The sequence below is a fragment of the Lampetra fluviatilis genome, chromosome 4, assembly GCF_964198595.1.
Source record: "Lampetra fluviatilis chromosome 4, kcLamFluv1.1, whole genome shotgun sequence".
Lineage (NCBI taxonomy): Eukaryota > Metazoa > Chordata > Hyperoartia > Petromyzontiformes > Petromyzontidae > Lampetra > Lampetra fluviatilis.
Window position 1 is genome coordinate 50751 of NC_136278.1, and position 21298 is coordinate 72048.

The 21298-nt window shown below is 51.9% G+C and overlaps 1 protein-coding gene across 1 annotated transcript in view; it reads right to left on the minus strand.

The window, feature by feature from the left end:
* The window catches only part of LOC144931238 (homeobox protein MSX-2-like), a 28112-nt gene extending 7244 nt beyond the window's left edge, over window positions 1–20868 (minus strand). The window contains exon 1 of the mRNA XM_078855041.1: window positions 20181–20868. Within this exon, the coding sequence (XP_078711167.1) occupies window positions 20181–20445 (265 nt within the window). The 5' untranslated portion in view covers window positions 20446–20868. The remainder of the gene's footprint in view (window positions 1–20180) is intronic.
* Between the last annotated feature and the right edge of the window lie 430 nt (window positions 20869–21298).

Here is a 21298-nt window from a genome sequence, read left to right on the forward strand (position 1 = left end):
GTGCTAAGCGAATGTGCCGGGGGAAGGACAACGAACTGAACACAAACGCAATTGTAAAGAAATGAGCAGAGCTCCAGTGGCCTACTAATGTCGGAAGGAAGAGAGTCCCAGAGGGCCGCAGAAGCACATCTGAACGGGCGGGATGCAGTGGCCGTCTTGGCTCGATGGCTAGCCAAAAGCCGCTTCGAGAATGACCTGAGTTCGCGTGATGGTTTGTGCTCTTTGACGAGATCATCAAGGTATGTGGTTCATTTGTGGCAAGCACTTTGTGTGGAATGAGTGCGACCTTTTAATGTATTCGTTCGTCAACAGGAAGCCAATGCAGCTCAGCGAGCCCTGGACGGAACTGGTCGGATCTTGCAAGCATGATGTACATGCTACAGCTTGGTGCAGCGTGTTGAATCTCATCTTATCTTAAGGTAATTTATATAGCGCCTTGACCAAGGTTACATTGCAGAACATTAAGAACGGTACATATGGATGTAATGGTGGCGATGAGGTGACTGAAATAGATGAGAGGAATGATAAATGCTGCTGACAAGATGGGCCTCCCAGAAGTAGATGCGGCAAACGGGATGTGTAAAAATATGATTTTCTATGTGGAGAGACAGACATATGAAGATGGGAGGCGTCTTTTCCCCTGGTTCATGATATGGTTCTCAGAGTAGTTGGAGACATTACGCGAGCCGACCCGCGTGGCTTCCAACGGTGGCCCTTCGCCTCCTACGACAGCTGTGAGGCCACCCATTATGCTGCCTATGGAATGAGGCAACCCATGGAAACGACGACTCTCCTGAGCCAATCTCCGCGAATCTTACGGCACAGCTGGCCAATACCAATGTCCAGATCTGTGTCGTTTGTGGAAACTATTGACCTCTTAACAAGCATTCAACGCTTCACGTGACAACCTCAGTGTGCACCAAGCCCAGCACAACAAGTACCTCGATGACGTCGCCGCCACTTAGTGAGGAATGGCGGTTGCCATTTGCTTACGTCTCATGAAGGGCAGCAGTCACTGCTACCCTTCAGTCACTGCCCCCATTTCTATCGCATTAGCGTCACACTCCATGCGAGGCGAATTACTTGGATAACCAATAATGAGGCTCGTGTACGTGTGCGTATTTAGAGTGACTAGGAGCACGTTGGACTAAGCCTGTCTTGTGAGTAAAACCAATTAGCCTACGCGCGCTCATATTTGGGATCCAAAATCGAAAATTTAGATTTTCGGATTTTACAAATTATGCGTATCCAGTCGGCTACATTTGTGCAAAGTTGTATCTTCAGAGCCCTTCTAGAACATCTTTAGAATGTGAATTGATGAAACATGAGTTTGTGTGAGAGATACTAATTGCAGCACGTATGCAGTCCAAGGTTGTCTGGCCAGTGGCTCAACGTGATCGCGAGAGGCTCGCAGTTGCACGCTCAAATCTGAGGTGAAGTCAACAGAGGTTGTCCTGTGACTAAACTCGTTATAGGAATTTAGAATTTCCACAAATGGCTCGACAGGTCTGTACATGGTAGATGAGCACAAATGCCTAAATGGTCATTTGACTGTGACTGTGAAAGTAACGCAGTTTTTATGTCAGAGGCAGGCGAGGAGCGGGCTGCGTGCTGGGTTGGATCTTTGTGCGTGACGAGTATTGTTTGAGACCGTGTCACAGTTAAAATGTCACTTTATGCACCCATACATTATAGAGGCGTGCACACTCTAGACTGCTTCACGCTCACACTTTACCACGAACCACGATACCTACAAAGTCACACGTCAAGTAAATGTCCTTGCATGTTCGTGTGTATCTGTGTGTGTAGTCCGGCGAAAACAACCCCGACCTCCTCGTTGGTGCCGGACAGCAACGCTGTGGTGGGCAGTGCCGTGGGAGGAGGGCCAATTTCGATTGCCCATTTCCCTCATGGCGTTTGTAACTACGATGGAGGTCAAATGGGGGCTCTGGACGGGTGCAAGGTGCTGGTAAGCTCTCCACCTTCAATGAATTACCACCAAACCACTATTAATTTTTTTAAATTAAAAAGCTTGTGCCAGAGGCCCCGGGGGGACACAGGAGTCTATGACGTCTCCAGGCCAAACCCCATTTGGCGGAGCCAGGAGACTGAATCCTTACCCTCGGGGCTCCTACAGAAACAACTACGGGTGGCCACGTGGAATGTTCAAACGCTTACTGCGGAGGAGAGGCTGCCACTCCTCTGTCGGAAGTTAGACCGGTACGGCCTGGATCTCTGTGGTATTCAGGAGGTCCGGTGGACTGGCTCTGGCTCCTGCCACCATGAGGGGTGGACAGTCCTCTACTCGGAGCAGGAGACTGCCAAACAACAGGGAGTGGCTCTTCTTCTGAACAAAAGAATGAAGGGGACGTGGGACCGTGGCAGTGAGGTGTGGAAAGCTGTAAGTCTCAGGCTACTTTGGGCTCGCCTTCCCGATCAACCAGACGCGAGGAGTGGTGGTCATGGTTACTTATGCCCCCACCGAAGACGAACATCCGTGAAGGCATGCAGGCAAGGCCGATGAGTCAGATGCCTTCTATGACCTGTCACAGGTGCTAGCTAAAGTGGCCCGTCAGGATAGAGCCATCTTGTTGGGTGACTTCAATGTCCGATTTGGTCATGATGCTGGCACCTGGTCTGGAGTGATTGGAAGGCATGGGCCAGATCAGCTCAATAACAACGGCAGGAGGCTGCTAAATTTTTGTGCAGCCCATGGGCTTGTGATTACCAATACACTGTTCCGGCATCGGCGCATCCACACAACATAATGGATGCATGCTGGGTCCACGCAAGAACATCTGCTGGACTACATAGTGACGGAACAGCGGATGTGGGCCCATGTCCTTGACACCAGGACCTACCATGGAGCTGATCTGCCAACTGACCATCGACTTGTCATCTGTAAAATGTGCCTGTCATTCTTCCACTCCAGTGGTGGGTGTACACCCAGGACCCCATTAAAACCCATAGTGGCATGGTCTCAGCTAGCTGATGAAATTTGCAAGCCAGAATTTTATCATTGCTTGTGGCTGGGGTTGGCATCCTCCCCCACTCCTGATGTCGAGGGGAAATGGGCGAGGTTTAGGACTGTGGCTCATGCAGCTGCAATGGCTGCTTTGGGTACACAGTCCAGACCTCCCCAGAGACCTGGCTGACAGAGGAGGTGTTCAGGCTGGCTGAGAAAAAGCGACGGGCCCACTCTCATCGGCTACAGCATCCCACGTCGGCGAATGAGGAGGCTTACCACAGCCTTGGCTTGGAGGTTCGGAGAGCTGTGAGGTTCTGCAAGGATGGGTGGTGGTCGCGGGTTGCTGAGGAAATGGAGTCTGCCTCAATGGCCCGCGATCACAAATCGCTCTTTAACTGCATCAAAAAAGTAGCCTGCAGCACCACACCTATTGCCATCATTAGAGGAAAGTGCGGTGATCCAATCTCCGACCCCCTGAAACAGGTTTGCAGATTTGCTGAGCATCTCTGATACAAGGAAAGGCACCGGGCAGGGAGGGTGGTGTGTGTGCACAGACTGCCCTACATGACATAACAACAGGCTGGACCACTGGACGGGTTCCACAGGATTGGAAGATGACCGCACAGACTGTAACAACTACAGGGGCATCTTACTCCTCAGTGTGCCGGGAAAGGTCCTGGCAAGAATTATTCAACATCACCTTGCTAGGCCCGCTGAGGAGAGGCTTGCGGAGCCCTAATGCGGTTTCATAAAAGGGCGGTCTTGCACAGATGCCATATTTTTTGTCTGTCTGCTACAGCTAAGGTGTAGGGAATTCCAACAAGACCTACATCTCTGCTTTATTGACCTGGTCAAGGCCTATGATACCATCAGTAGGCCTGGGCTCTGGGTTGTTCTTCGTGCTTTTGAAGCCCCTGACCCTCTGCTCATGATCATTAAGGATCTTCATGATAGTGAGCGGACCCAGTTGAAACTACGTGGCCGGGAGTCGGAGCCATTCCTTGTTCACCTTGGGGTGCGACAGGGATGTCCTCTGGCTCCCATATTATTTAACATCTATTTCGACCACGTAGTTCGTGAAGCCTTCAATAGGTGTACTGGATGAATTTCCATCTGGTACAAATTCAATGGGAGGCTGATCGATGCCCGGGTGCGGTCAAGGGATGGCTCCCTATTGCTCAACCATGTTATATGTAGTTGTGTATTCACACGGACACTGTCAGCTATGCCGATGATCTGGTAATTGCTGCTCACTCAGAGAAGGAGTTGGAGGCACTGCTGCTGAACCTGGAGCTTGCCACTAAGAGGTGGGGCCTTACAATCAGCCCCACCAAAACTAAGCACCAGCCTGGGTATTTTGTACCATCGGACACTCCACTCCCACAACTCCCAATTGGTGATAGGGCAGTTGTGGAGAGAGTGGAGAGTTTCCCATACCTGGGCAGTGTGCTCATGACCAGCTCCGGTTTAACAGCGGAGGTCTCACTCCAAATCAGTCGAGCGGCATTATATTTTTATTGGTTGCATAACGCTGTGTGGAAGCTACCTGGTCTGTCGCTCCACACGGAGCTTCAGGTCTTTTCGGCCATGGTCATTCCCTCCCTTCTCTACGCTTGCAAAACGTGGACCCCCTGAATGGAACATCTTCCCAGGTAGAAACATTTAGTTGGCCTGCCTACAATCCATCCTGAGTTTAACCAGGCTGGATTGTGTGAGGAGCTCACAAAACCTTGAAAAATCTGGACAAAGTCCCATCGGTGAGCTCCTCCGGCGGGCAAGGCTGCGTTGGCTGTGTCATGTAGCCCGCATGCCCAGCCACAGCATGCCTAAAAAGCTTTTGTTTGGCTGGATCGAGGGCGCTCAACGGGCATGGCACTGGCTAGAGAAGAGATGGAGTGATGTCGTACAGGTCGATGTGGAGCTGAGGGGACTTGCCGATGACTGGTACCAGCGGTGTCAAGATCGGCCTCTGTGGTGGAGGCTCGTGAAGGACGCTACTGGGCAGTTGGAGGCAGTCGCCCTCCAACAACAACGGAGAGTGGAGGAGCGACGCTCACAACAACGAGCGGAGCGCCGGGTGGCTAAAGCACAGCAAGTTGTCACAGTAGGGGGCACAGGTGGTGCATCAGCCAGTCATCTCAGTCAATCGGCTCATGGCACCTGGGTCTGCCCTGTGACCTCCTGCCAGAGGGCGTTTGACACTTCACGTCGCCTCAAGGTGCACATAGCCTGGCATAAGCGTCGTGGTGATGTCACTGCCACTTAGTGGCGAATGGCGGTTGTTGTGTATGTGCAGCGGTATGTAGTTGTAGTTAGCATGCTGGGCCACAAACCCGGCGACGATTCCCTCTCACGACCAACACCGTGACGATTACATGAACCAGTCCTGGGCCTCTCCCAGGTAGACTCAGCCTCAAATGAGGACCTGGTGCAGTGTGTAAACATCGCCATTGGGGATACAAAGGCGGCCGGGCGTGGTGATGGCCACCAATCCCCTCGTGTGCCGTTGCCGGCCTTCAGAGGTGCTTGCTAACAGCATTTGCCCCAATAGTATGTTCAGGCTATATGGGGGATCTTTGAGGCTATATGGGGGATCTTTGTTTTTGTATGTGTGGAGAGCGGTGGCTTAGTGTAGTTGTCCAGCACAGAGGTGTAGGACATTTCAATAGGATGTGCATCTCTGCTCTATTGACCTGGTCAAGGCCTATGATACCATCAATAGGCCAGAACTCTGTGTTGTTCTTCACACTTTTGGGGTCCTTGACCCTCTTTTCAAAATCATTAAGGACCTTCAAGATGATGGGCAGGCCTGGATAAAGCTGCGTGGCCGGGAGTCAGAGCCATTCCCTGCTCACCTTGGGGTGTGAAAGGGATATCTTCTGGTCCCTACACTCTTTAACATCTTTTTTATCACATAGAATTTCCATCTGGTATAGATGCGATGGGATGCTGATCGGTGCCCAGGTGCAGTCAAGGGATGGCTCCCTATTGGTCAACCATGTTACGTATTCCGATGATCTGGCAATTACTGCTCACTCTGAGAAAGAGTTGGAGACTCTGCTGCTGAATGTGGAGGATGCCAGTAAGAAGTGGGGACTTACCATCAGCCTCACATACAAAGTGTCAGCCTGGGTATGTTGTGCCATCAAACACTCCACTTCCTCAAATTCGCAACTGCTTCATCAACACCACCATGAGGTATGAGGCAGTTGTGGATAGAGTGGAGGAGTTCCCGTACCTGGGCAGTGTGCTTATGGCTAGTTCCGGTTTGGCAAGATAGGCCTCACTCCGAATCAATCGAGCGGCATTATCTTTTAATCAGCCACATGGAACCTACCTGGCCTTTTGCTCCACACGAATCTACAGTTATTCTTGGTCACAGTTATGCCCTCCCTTCTCTATGATTGCAGAAGTGGCCCTCAGGCAATAACGGAGGGCCGAGGAGCAACGCTTACAATAATGAGTGGAGCGTCAGGCGGCTAAAATTCAGAAAGTTGTCAGCAGGGAGCGTAGGTGGTGCATCTGCCAGTTGTTTCAGTCAACCCATGGCACCTGGGTCTGTCTAGTGACCTCCTGTCGATGATCCTTCAACACTTCACGTGGCCTCACAGTGCACCTAGCTTGGCACAAGCGCTGTGGTGACGTCACCGCCACATTGTGGCAAGCGGCGGCTGTTGTTGGCGTAGTGGTTAGCGCGCTGCGCTCCGAACCCCGTGCCTCGAGTTTGATTCCCGCTCACGACCACCATCAGTGACGAATATCTGAACAAGTCCTGGACCTCCCGGAGGTCGACTAAATCTCGTGCAGTATGTAACCATGAGCACTGGGGAGACAAAGGCGGCCGTGCGTGGTGCTGGCCACACTACCGATCTCACAGGTGCCTGCTGATCATCCTCTATCGACTCGAAGGGAGATCTATTGCGACAAGGTCATCTATTAGGCACACACCTAACTCCACCCCTTATCTTATCGATGTGATTAATCAGGAACAAGACCCTTCAACTCTTAGACGCCCCACTGCACTCAAGTGCATTGCCTTGACTCAATCTGTATGAGTGTCCCAAACACCCGGAATTACATCGCTTCACAAAGCCCTCGGCTCCTCTCCCATCACAACTTGATGCAAGGCTGTCGATTATTTGTGATAACTACGCTTGAAATTGGTCTTGACACCATATATCCCCATTTGTTTGTACATTCGTACAAGTCGCCATAATTATGTTTAATGTTTATTTCACTGAGTGGTAATTGTACTACGATCGGTCAAAAAGTATCTTCCTGAGCCGACTTTTCCGAGAAGGCACGTAGTGCTTACATTGATGTATGTTCGTAAAATCTTTTATATTTGTCATGCGACGCAGTCGCTTTTTTCTCCGTGATTTCTATTCACGTCATCGCTCGACTTTATTCTATTTGTCATCTTGAAGGCCCAGGCCACTCTCTCCTGGTTTCTACAGTTCTCGCCGCCTGCGCACACGAATGCACGCCCCAAGAGCGTCCCCTGTCTCCCGGCTTAGCGACTCGGATCACGAGGGACGCGACTCGAGGCACGACTGCGCAGCCCCGACTCTCCCCGCACACATGCCGACCATCCCCCTCGGATGCCCTCGTTGTAGAAGTCGGAGTAGCAGCCAGTGTCGTTTCAAACGCAATGCGTTCAACCACCACAATGCAGGTCCCACCACTCCACTTTTGATAGAGCTGTTTGTTGCTGTCCGTCTGAGGTTTTAGGCATTGAAGCCTGTGATCAGCAACTGCGTTACAAAGATGCACTCATATACTCATGCTCAGGCAGGAGTCATCCAGCAGGCAGGATTGGCCATTGAATAACCAACGCGAATTGAACCCTCACCAGGTGTGCCGAGGCAGTGAGGAGGCGGGGCGCAGATCGTGTGCATCGTCACCGATGCCTCTTATGCGAGGTGTTATCTCATCTGTGCGTTTGTGTATTTAAGTGTGTTTTGTGGGGTAGAACGATAGTGCAGTGGTTAGCGCGCTGCGCTACGAACCCGAGTCCGATCCCGCGCCAGTGACGATTATCTGAAGCGGTACTGGGCCTCGCCTAGGCCGACTCAGCCCCAAATTAATACCTGCTGCGGTGCGTAAACATCGCACCAGGCGGTCGGGCGTGGTTTTGGCCACAATACCCTCTCGTGTGAAGTCCCAGCATGTACAGGTGCTCGATAACCGCACTTGCCCCAAGATCGCGGGTAAGGCTACACGGGAAGTCTTTGTTTTGGATGGTGGTTCGCGCACTGCGCTCGCAACCCGAGTTCAATTCGCGCTCGCGACTAACATACCTAAACCGGTCATGACCTCTCATCGGTCGACTCAGCCTTTCATGAGTGTATAGCACGGTTAGCTACGTACGGTGCGAAATAAGTTTAACATGCATACGTAAAATAGCATCACAACTCGGGAGAGGAAGGTGACCCGGCGTTAATTCTAGATTTGAAGCTTTCGTGACTGCAAGGAATCATCTTCTTAGGTTTTTTCAAGTGATACAGCTAATCTGGCTGTGACGGTCCCACCTGATGACGGAGACTTGTGTTGCCTCCGAAACGTCGTGATTTTTGTTTTTATTTTATTTTACTTTCTACGTGACTTTACCGAAAAAACCTAAGAAGATGACCCGGCGTTGTTCTTCGCAGCGGCTCGCTCGCAGTGCGCGGGACTGGCTGCCCAGTCGTCAGAGGATCCTGGCCATTGTGTGACGGTGTTGTTCACAATCAACGTTTTTGGGTTTAGATCGCGTTATTTATAAATGTGTCGTAACCCTCCACCACGCGACACGTGTTAAACTGACGGTGTTGTGTTGGCACCTATACGCACACGTGTGCGCGTGCGAGAGTTTGTAATTGTCGGTGTGTGCGCGTGTGTGTTTCGTTCATTTGTTAAGCGACTTGGTTTTATAGGCAGTGGACTGTCAACATATTCGTACTTGCAAATAACAAACCATGCATTGTAGTAATCCGTTACGCTCGCACCTCATGTCTGAACAGACGTTACGATTCCGACTCTGGACACGCGCCACGTGCTTGATGATTTATCGAGACTCCTTCCCGCTATTGATGTCAGCTTTAACACAACAAGCTTCTTCACGCCCCGCATGTCTCTGTGTTGTTGAACTTCTCTCGCACCAGACGTAGCCAACCATGCTCATCGGAGGCGCCGGGGTGATTCACCGCTCGTGACGACTTCGTGCAGTGGAGAGTCTCGGAGGGGAATTTACAACTTCAGTGTCAAAAGAACGCGCATATACTGGGAACAGTATAGATGTAACTGTACATGTACGTGGTGTGTTTATGTTTAAATATGAGGAACGGCAATGTAGTGGTTACCGCACTGTGCCGAGTTCAATTCGCACTCACGACTGATATTTGAACCGGTTTTGGGCGTCCCCTAGGTCGACTCAGCCTTAAATGAGCACTTCGTTGCGGGGTGCAGTTCCCATGAGCGTAGTCCAGTGATGGCCTTCAGCGGTGTTCGCGATCGGCCCTTGCCCCAACATGGAGGCAATACAAGGGGTGTATCTGTATATATATATCTGTGTGTGTGTACACATGGCTACATATATGTACGTCTGTGAATGTATAATATTCTACATTATTTATATGTTTCAGAATTTGTGCAACTTTCTTCAAAGTGAACAGAGTTCTCATTTCACACGTGCGTTCTCTCGCTGTGAGTTGCGCTGTGAGGGTTCAATGAGAGACACCGATGCAGTGGCAAGATCAAATCGCACGACTCGCCGCGGACACACAATGTTACGGGTCAAGTAAAGATCATTTGTCCATGCATGTGAAACACATTTTGGTTGTTTATTTCTGTGAAAAAGTCATTTAGTTGAAACAATGTTGACAATGAGATAAAACTGAGAAATGTATTTCCTCTTGCAATAAAAACATGCTGCATTCGTTCTCTGCGTCCTAAATAAAATAAAATACAATTTAGCTGTTCCTCTGGGAGTATTTAAACTCTCCAAAGCTGTGGTTCGTCTCATCCTCACAGTATCCAACCACCACCAGACGTCTCAACTCCACCCTCACCCACTCACTCACAAACTCAGCTACTCACACCCACCCGCACTCACGACTCAGCCACTCACACGCACTGCTACCCCCCCCCCACCCAGGTCATCTCTCTTCTCTCTCTGCTTCCTCTCTCGCATCGCTCTACTCTGGGATCCCCTTTCCTATCGCACCCCCCCCAAAAAAAAACCTCTTATAATTCAACTTTTATTCCAGAAATGTGTCACACTGTTATCTCTTACAACTTTAACGATGCTTTTGTTGCTGGTCGTATGACGTGTTGGGCCTTTGGGCCCTGCACTAACGCAACGGTGTTTCAAATGAACCCCACAACTCGATGAAACGCGTTCTCTGGCAGCAGACATTGGGGACGCAGCGACAGCGAAACAAACCGAGGTGACATTTAGACAGTCACACTTGCAGTCAGCTCGCCGAAATCCACCGTTTCTGGTAATATCCCCTCAGATCAGAGCGAGAATGCAGAGAGAGTGGATGACTGAACGTTGGAGGTCGCACTTATACTGTGGAGTCGTGAACACGAGGATTTGAATGAAGTTGACACGTGGAAGAATGGAGACTAAGAGTCTCCACGAACAGGTCTTGTAACAAATTATTCACCAATCAAGATCTGAAGTTTTCGTGACTGCAATGATTCATACTCTTTGGTTCTTTCGGTGAAGTCACGTGGGTAGAAAATAAAATATTAAATTAATTAAATTACGACGTTTGGGAAGCAACACAAGCGTCCGTCATCAGGTGGGAAAGCCGCCACAGCAAGAAACAACAAACATCAAAAACAATTCGCTTCTTGCTGTGGCGGCTTTCTCACCTGATGACGGACGCTTGTGTTGCTTCCGAAACGTCGTGATTTAATTTATTTAATATTTTATTTTATACCTACGTGACTTTACCGAAAGAACCAAAGAGAATAAATTATTCACCGCTAGCAGACTTGGCTCGTTTTGACGGATGTCGCGTCTCACTCCACGGTGGCGAATTACTCGGTTCATTGATGATGCTGCGACTCTGGTTAAACTCAGAATGGATCGTTGGCAGGTTAGCATGTTTATGTCGTGCCGGCACAGATGTTCCTTCAAAGGGCTCCACGTTTAGCAAGCATAGAGAAGGGAGGGCATGACTATGGCCGAGGAGACAATTACCTTGGTATTGAGCGATAGGCTCGGTCGCTTGCACATGGCGTTACGCAACTGATGAAAAGAAAACGCCGCTCGACCCATTCCAAATGATACCTCCGCTTCCAATCCGGAGTGCACTGCCCAAGTATGGGAGCTCCTCCACTCTCTCAAACAACTGCTCCCTTACTCGTGGAGAGTTAAGGGGGTGGGGTGTTTGATGATTTTTTTTTTACAAAAATCAACCCGACCCGGCCACTGAAACCACCAACTCGGCACTCTCTTCTCTCCAGCACTGGGCATCGATGTGGTTTCAGACCAGCGCAGTTCTGCACAGACGCCATATTCTCTGTCCGTCTGCTAGAGCAGAGGTCTAAGACATTTCGACAAGACCTACATCTCTTCTCGACTGACCTGCTCAAGGCCTATGATACCATCAACAGGCCAGTGATCTGCGTTACTCTTCATGCTTTCGGGGTCCCTTCCCCTCTGGTTACAATCGTTAAGGACCATTATGATGGTGGGCAGGCTAGGGTCAAGCTGCGTGCCCCAGTCAGCGGCGTTCTCTCTCTGCTCACCTGGCAATGCGACAGGGATGGCCAACTCTGTTATGTATTCTGAGAAGGACTCTTGTGCTGAGCCTGGAGCTTGCTACTAAGAGGTGGGTGATACCATCAGCTCTACCACAACCAAGCACCTGCGTGAGTCAATGTCATCACACATTCCACCCGTGCAACTCCCCACGAGTGACGGAGCAGTTGTGGAGACAATGGATACGTTCCCTTACCTGGGCAGTGTGCTTATGAGCAGCTCCAGTTCGGCAGCGAATATCTCACGTATCCATGCTTGTGAAACGAGGATCCCTCTGAAGGAACATCTCCACCAGTTTGAAACATTCCGGCTGCCTACGGTCCATCCATTGTGTGTAGCACGCATGCCCAGCCATTGCATGCCCAAGCAGTTTCTGTTTGACAGGATAGAGCGGGCGAAACGGACGCGGCACGGGCTAGAGATGGGCTGATGGAATACAAAAAGAATGTCGATCTGATTTGACGATGGCTGATACAAGCCGTGTAAAGATCGGCCTCTATAGAAGAGGCTCGTGAAGGACGCTACTGGGCAGTTAGAAGCAGTCGCCCTCCAACAACGGAGGGCAGAGGAGCGACGCTCATATCAACGAGCCATGGCACCTGGGTCTGTCTCGTAACCTCCTCTCAGCAAGCTTTCGACACTCCACGTGCCCTCAAAGTGCACCTGGCCTGGCACAAGCGTCGTGGTAACGTCACCGCTACTTAATGACGAATTGCGGCTGTTGTTGTTGTTGTCGTCGGGGTGATGCGTTTGCGCCGACACGGGATACAACTGGAAGTAGCGGTAGCCACCACCACGCCAGGCCGCCTTGATCTCCACAATGCTAATGTTTACATATCACACCAGGTACTCATTTAAGGGGTAGTCGACCTGGTTAAGGCCCACTTGCTACTAATGTTGGACGGAGCTGCGAATCGAGCGCACGTCAGGCAGTTCGTAGGGCAGGGCACAAAACACTGCACCACCGCTCCCTACAGCGTCACACGTGGATACGCGGAAATTAGCAACGCAGGTTGTCAATAATGGGCCTCGACATGAATCTCAAGATGAGTTCAGGGTCACTCTTCGTGTCGTCCATATCGCTCTTCTGTCGCTACTGCCATGACTGACTGTCCCCGTGTTCCCGTGTGGAGGACCCGGTCTACCACCGTCGTCTCGTCCAAACTCACTCCACCACCGCCCACTCGCTAGCTCACTCACTTCACTCGCCATGTCACACTGTGGTTGAACATTGTATCATGAGACGACCAAGGGGGCGTCGTAGGAGGAGCTGGAGGGGGGGGGCTGCGTGGAGTCTGGCCTGATGGAGAGCCGAGTGTCACGCGCGGGAGGGAGCGGGGGGGGGGGGGCGATGAGAGACGCCGTGAAACCCGAGCGACGCCGGCGCGGGGCCTCCAACCCGACCCGCCCCCTCGACGCGACTCCGGGACACCGAGAAGGAGAGGCCGCGTGTGCGTGTGCAGTGTCGAGGAGGGGTGCACATGTGTGTGTACGGGGAGTGTGGGCGAAGTGGTTAGCGCACTGCGCAACGAATCCGGCGACCCGAGTTAGATTTATGTCGACGTCCAATGACAGTGGCGAGTATTTGACACGGTACTGGGCATCCCGTACGTTGACTTAGATTGAAATGAGTACCTGGTGCGGTGTGCAAACAAAAACATTCGTGGGATAAATGCGGCTGAGCGTAGTGTTGGCCCCACCATCCCTTCGTGCGCCGTGCAGATCTTAATGTGTGCTCGCTAACACTATGAGATCTCTTTTACCAGTGGCAAAATATAATGGTAGGTTTTTACCCTTTTAACTGGTACATATAAAGGTGTCAGTTTTGTACCAGTTAAAAGGGTAAAAACCTACCATTATGTGCTCGCTAACATAACTTGTCCCAATAATCTGTGTAGGCTATACGGGCGATCTTTGTATGTGTACTTGGACTCATGGAAGCCCTCATTGTGAAGCGACGACCCCGCTCCAGGGTGCCCCCTCGCGCATCACAACGCCCAGGCCCCCCACCCGCGCGCTGGGCCCCTCCCCCAATGTCACGCTCCACACGCAATCAACCTTCTGATTAGCCTCCAGCCAATGGCAAGGCTGGGATGAGACAATAGTTGACCGCCACCTGCATTGTGCGCGAGGACGAGTTGAGGCTGCGCGCACGTGCGGTGCATGAGGTTTTACTCAACACGTCAGGCGGCCAGCAACGAACAGCACTGTCAGAGTTGTACTCGATTAACGTTAGCACGTCTCTTGAATTGACAAAGGTTATTATGAGACACGGGGGGACAGGGAGGATAGAATGGAATTCCATCGTCAAAGAGAAGCATTGCGAGGGGATCAGCAGACACAAGCGTTGCGACCTGCAGTCAGGGCCTTCCATAGGGGGGTGCGGGGCTGGGGCAATTCACACTGAGTGCCGCCCCCCCCCCCCCCCCCGAGGTACTGCATCTGACTCCGTGACGTCCAAGTGCAGGGCCCTCCAAAGCGGTTGCCCCAATCCACCGTCCACCGTACCCTGCCTGCAGTGTGTGGCGAGTGGGCCAGTGTGTGAGTCGTTGTGACCTGCAGTGTTCTGGTTGAACACAGTGTGGATAGGACTACACAGTCAGTGTCTACTTGTGTGTACGTACATTGAACATGTTTTGCACCGTACGTAGCCTATCCTGCCAATCGAAGGTGAAGGAATTAAGGAGTGCACGGGAAAGGCAACCATGGTAGTTGCGATAGAAGAGTGATACGAAGGCGATTGTTTGGACGTGACACCACAGTCCCAGACTCAGCCAGCGTGAAAGGTCGAACCACACGGACCCCTCCTGCACTTCCACAACCATCTCACTGATGTCACCACGCCAGCTATGGCCAGCGACGTCACCCCCCCCCCCCCCCATAGACCTCGCCACGCGACCAGGAGGATCAACATCTTGGAGGAATCCAATGAGCTATGAAGCTCTTTGTACACACGTCCAGTCGGGTAACAATAACCAACAAGCACGCAGACATGTCGCCTCCTTCCCACCTCCGAGTGTCACGGTTGGCTACGTACGGTGCGACATAAGTTCAACTACATACATCTGTCTCTCCACATGTACAATACAATTATTGTTTTACACGTCCCATCGGCCACACGAACTTATGGGGTGCATCATTTCAACTCAAGAACAACTCAGAACCGATTCAATATTCATTGTCCCATCAGCAGTCAGGCTCCCTGGCGGGTGATCGGCGAGATCTCTCTCTGAGATGGAGGTGCTCGCTCGACGCAAAACTGTACAACAACGAAAACCACTAATTCGTCTAGTTGTGGCAAATATAAGTAACGGGATTATCTTGATTTGAAGCTTTCGTGACCTCAGGAATCCATACTCTTTGGTTCTTTCGGTAAAGTCACGTGGGTAAAAAACAAAAATAGATCACGACGTTTCGATCGCAACACAAGCAACCGTCATCAGGTGTGAAACAAACGAGTCCTCGGCTGTGTTTGTCTCACACCTGAAGACGGTTGCTTGTGTTGCGATCAAAACGTCGTGATCTATTGTTTTTTCTACCTACGTGACTTACCGAAAGAACCAAAGAGTAATGGAATTATGAGGCAATTGGCTTCCTTCACGTAGATAAGGGCGGCGTCACAGATAGAAGCAGTCGCTGTGCAGACGCAGTTTGTTTTTGTATGTACGCAGTGACCGAGCACAGTTCCAAAGGCCCAACCCGTCAAGCGGCCAGAAACAAGCAGCACTCTCAGAGTTGTCATCGCCACGAGTCGACGCGCTTCTTGAATGGATCCCGCAGTGGGGGGTTTGAGAAACTTGCTCCATTGTTTCAGCTGCCGCGCCGGGAGATGGGATCGAAGCGGCGAGCTCTGGATCGCAAGTGTCGTGTTCTACCCATACAGTAGTAGTAGTAGCACGTGCTGTGTGTGTGGTCGTGTGTGGAGTGTACGTGGTGTGCCTGACAGCGCGCAGGACAACGTGGAGGTACGAGCACTGGTACAACGTGTTGCGCGTCACGGCATGGGGCGTCATATCTAGTACGGGGTCATGTGCACCATGGTGCGATGATAGTGAACAATGCAACGTGGATATTGTTGAATGACGCGTGGAGCGGTGGCCGTGCAGTGCTGAGCGCATTGCGCCACGAACCCGGCGAGCTCAACGTCCATTTCTGGCCACACTTTCAGTCGCGCACAGGCGCGACACGCTCGCTCACGTGACCATTCCCTTTGTTCGTCTGTGTCGGGTGGTGAAGGTCTCACGACATGAATTTGGCCACATCCTTAGGTGGCCTAAAATAGCTGATTAAATATTACATTCGCTATGAAACGCCATAAATGTATATTTGCCTTGTTATGATGCGGAATAATGCGTAGAATGCGCGGGCTCGTGTGGAGTGCGCGCGCCATATTGTATCGCTAGTGCCTGCTACTGAGCAAAATCGCGGTGTGCAGATCCATGTCGCATGAAACTCCGACTCTGGCCGATGTCTACCACGCTCAACACTCGATATGTATATACCACATTCACACGTCTATTAACTACAGCGTTCTGCGGTGTAACAAAGAGATGGTCCACATGGTGTAATATACAAGACGAGAGCAAGACGGGAGGAGCACGCGCAGGTGAACGACATCGTCCACTCCGCGAGGAGGCGCGGGGGGGGGGGGGCAGCAGGACGCGTCGCGGCCACAAAGGACGGGACGCGTCCGAGAGGTGCCTGGCCACCGAGGAGATGGAGCGATGGGATCAGTTGATGTGCAAGTGCTGGAGGGAGATTCGCATCAAAGAGCATGAGAGGTGGTGAAGGCTTCGGGAGGCCTTCATCCAGCAGTCGACTGACCATGGCTGATGACGAAGTCATACAGCAGCACGCCGCTTCACTCTCGTAATCAGTTACCCGAGTAATTGTTTTGATCTTGATTTAATTGTTTTGAGACCAACACCACACCCCTCCGCCTTTGTTTCCCTAGCGGGTATGTTTACTCAAGGATGAGTAGACCTAGGGGAGGTCCAGGACCAACTTAGATCATCATCACTGATATTGACCGTGAGCCGGGATTGAATTCGGCTCGTCGGGTTCGTCGCCCAGTGCGCAAACCAAAAACACGCCACCGCTCATAACTATATATATACACACACTCACTGATACGCATACACAGTCATGCACACATTGACACAGATACTCGTCGACATAGGATACACATATATACCTACACATACACACAGCTCGGCTTGCCGTTACTATATACATATATACATTATTGTCTTCGTCTTGTTATTATCGCTGATGCTATTATGTTTGTCAATTCACAAAATAAACATGGTTCCAAAGTGGGCATTGTTCCTAAGTTGCTGAAACCCCCCCGGGTCGCGCAGTAATCGCAACTTGCGTGCGGGGTTTCCTCGGATCGCACGCGAGCCGCTTTGTGGGGAAGTGACCAGGGGTTGTCCTATGGATAGATTCGCCCCCGCCATAGGAATGTGGAATTTACACCACGGGCTCTGCAGGGCTGTAAACGGGAGATGAGCACCAATGCCTCAATGCTCATTTGAGCATCAGGAGCGCGCTCCGCCTTGAATGCACATCGTCACAATAATTGTGACCCTGTGCCGCATGTCCAGTGGCGCTTTCTTCAAGGTATCTCACATCGTCTCGCGTCTCATTTCACCCACCCGAAGGAACCCCCAAGGGGCAGCTATCCCTGTGCTGCACAAGGTGACTGAGTAGCGGCGTTCACGTGGACTGTCGTCTGCAGGTCGAGGACGTGACGTGGCGCGCGCAGTGTGTTGCCTGCGTGACATTACCGGTGCGACGCAGTGATGAGCGTCGCGTGTCGCGTGTAAAGTTGTAACCCGCGTCGCGTGTCGCGTGTAAAGTTGTATCCCGCGTTGTGTGTCGCGTGTAAAGTTGTAACCCGCGTCGCGTGTCGCGTGTAAAGTTGTAACCCGCGTCGCGTGTCGCGTGTAAAGTTGTAACCCGCGTCGCGTGTCGCGTGTAAAGTTGTAACCCGCGTCGCGTGTCGCGTGTAAAGTTGTAACCCGCGTCGCGTGTCGCGTGTAAAGTTGTAACCCGCGTCGCGTGTCGCGTGTAAAGTTGTAACCCGGATTAGGAGAGCCACATCGAACACAGCGGGTCTTTACCTATGAACGTTGGGTAGTTCACCGGCATTGCTACAACCAAGCCTGACTGCTGATGAAACACCGCATGTCGAGCCAATCCAGAGTAGTGCTTGTGATGAAACAATGCTACTGAAATTGTGCACTCCAGGAAGGCCGTGTGGCTGACGGGATGTGTTTTAAGTAAATGTTTATGTTGTATGTAGAAGGAGAGAAATGGGAAGGAGGCGAATTGCCTGCACAGTTGTTTGTTCTTCCTCGCGCTCTTGAGAGCGACGCGACTGAGGCGTTCCCGTCGGATCTCCCAAACACCTCGCGAACAGAGTTCAAGGTCATCATCAAGAGGTCATCCCAAGCAATGCAGTTGATGCCACCGCTTCATGCCGCCTAATAGATTCCTGCAGATTTTGCAAAATCTTCTTTTACCGACCCCGGAGTGAGGGATTTAGGAGCTGACTCAGCCTCAGCCGGGAAGTGAACTCGCAGCCTCCCTATTGCGAGCCATTCGCTCTACCACTGAGCCGTAACCTGCGTCTGTTTAATATTTTATATAGTGTAGTGTATACACTACGCTATATGCATACTATATGATACATTATGGTGGTAAACTCCATTAATAAGTGCGTGACTCAGCTGTTGTGAAGCCAACGATTGTCGTCATAGTATTTCTGTACTGCGTCTATCGGGAAGCCTCTTCGCCGCGGTGGGACGCGTGGCCACCGATTGTCCATCGAGAGTCCTCAACCCTTGGGCCCATGTCACGTGAAACGGTAACGGCGCAGCCCTGCAATTGCTTGCTCGCGAAATTGCTGCATCTGTAGCTAACATTGCCCGGTGTGGCGACAAGGCGTTGTGGTATCTTGTGGTATGTCGAATACAGCCCTGAAACAGCGGTGGGAATTCCACTCATTTGACCGAGAGCAGTGAGTCCAAAGGATAAACGCGCTTACAGCCTATAAAATAGATACACGGACAATTCGTCCCATTCCTAAACCTGTCCCTCCACACACAAAATATTAGTTTAACACATCCTATCAGCCACGCGGCAGTCTTTCTGAGTAACTCAATTCAGCAGCAAAACTCTGGACCGGTTTCGACATTCATGGTCTCATCAGCATTGTCAAGCTTGCATCGTCAAGCTTGCTTGACGATGCTGATGACCTACTAGATGTTATACTTCGGGAGGTGGCGAGTTCAACTCCTGGTCGTGGCGGTGGTTTACTCAGCATATCATCCCTCCGGGTTCGATGAAAAACATATACAGTACCACTTTGTGGGCAAGTCAACAGTGGTGGTCCTCGTGGATATACTCGCCCCGTTATCGTATCGTGGAATTTCCACCACTGGCTGAGGTCCATAAAAGGGAGATGAACACCGATGCCTCGATGCTCAGTTGAGCAACAAATCACTCTGACTGTTGACTTTGACGACCGTGAACGTGGACTCCCTTTGACTATCTCGTCTGTGCGCACCTTGACTCGGGGTGGGGAGGGCGGATTACTCCGTTTACTGGCGATGGAGATGTCTTTGCTAAGGACGCGGATTTAAGCAATGTGGACATTTGAGATGCCCCCCGCGAGTGAAACCAAACAGCGGATTATACATCACATATAGTCGCTGTTTCACATAAAAACGGCCACAGCAAGTGTATGACATATACTGATTGACCACGAGTTAATCAGCACGATACCCACAGACGAGGAGAAGTTTCTCAAACGACGCCATGCGTACACATGCACTCACGCCATTAATCCCAGCAGCATGATGTGTTCCACACGAGAGAGACTCGCTGGAACCAATGTTTATCGGCGACCCCCCCCCCTCTCTCTCTTAGACACCGGTCCTGGTGAGACGCACAACACAGAATTGTCGTTATCGTCGCTGCGGAGAATATAAGAAAAGACGCGTTCTGAACAAATCTGCCTCCTGGACCAGGTTCGCTATTCGGCGTGAGCTCAAAGTGAAGTCACTGAGCCGCTCCTCAGACTTGATGCTCGTACAATGAATTTGCGCTGTAATTAGAATTTACTCCGCATCTTGAGATGAATCTAGATACGTTCAGTAACATTCTAAACGCACACTACCCTTGCTATTTGTCTCACATTAACTCAAGGTGGTTTTGTTTTTGTCACTTTTAACCATTCCCCACCGCCCCTGCGTGATGCTGTTTGGACATAGCTTTTGTATAAAATGAAATCTGGCAGTTCACCAGCATTGCTTTAAAGCAAACCTGACCCTGCTGATGAGATACTCAATGCCGAAACCGGCCCAGGGTGTGCTCGTATCCAATGCCGCTGCAATTCTGCACGGACGAGGCAGATCGTCTGCGTATCTGCTCTACTTCTGCTGCACTCACTTGGTGGAGACGAGAACTTCGATGGCGGGCCCCAGGGGCCGTTGTCTCTCTGAGTCTCTGCGGCTGTCGGACTCTCAGTGTCTCCAGCGTCAGCGCCACCGCCTTTGATGGTGGAGATGTCTTGCTCCGTCTCACGCTCCGTCTCACGCTCCCTCTCACGCTCTCGAAGGTCCGACATTAACGCGTCCACGCTGAAGGCCAAACGCGGCGCCACCGTCCCCTGCTGCTGCTGCTGCTGTGGGGTCCCCTCCTTCATTCTCTCCATGCCGAGCGTGGCGCCGACTCGCACGCCTTGGACAGCGGGAGACCCCGGCTCGCCCGAAGCTCCTCCGAGCGCAGCGGCCCAAGGGGTGGCGGCCCCTCTCCGCCGCCTCTCCCCTCGCGCCCGGCGATGGGACCGGGGAGATCGTCGATTTACGTCGCTGCGGTTATCGCTCACTTTTTAAACGCATGCGTGCCCGTGACCGGCCCTTTAAAAGAGGCCGCGTCCCGATATGAATAAATAATTACGGCGAGACGACAGAAGAGACGACACGCTAATTGCTCAGCGAGATGCGATGGAAAAGCTCTCGTTCTCTCTCAGCCCTTCGAGGTCTTCACGACCCTCACAAGAACCACAGCTGCGGCGCAGCGGCAGCGATGAAGGCGAGCGCGTTACCCACGGAGCGCGTTTGCCGGAGTTGCTCGCTAATGGTGGCGACACGCGCGTGTGGCGATGTCCGTGTGCCTCCCCCTCCATCATCTCCCTCCGCGCTCGCACCCCACCCATCGCCCCCCCCCCCCAGTCTCCGCAAGCCCCGGTGCCAGGAGAGCGCCTCCGCCCTCGCCAAGGCCACTCCCCGTCACGCAAAGGGCGCCGTTCAACCCCCTTCTTTCTACCCCGCTCCCTCCCTCCCTCCCCGCAGGGCGCCCGTGTTCTCACGCGTGCGCGGGGAGTCCCGTCGACTCCGCCTCCTCCTTCCCTCTCCGTCCCTCCTCCCGCTCGCCCCCACAGCCCCTCCCCTCGGTGTGACTGAGCGCTGACCGTGCCAGCGTCTCGCGCTCCTTGTGACCAACTTTCATTTGTGTGCGGATTTTAACGAAAAGCGCATAGCTGCCATTCCTGCGTGACACTTGCA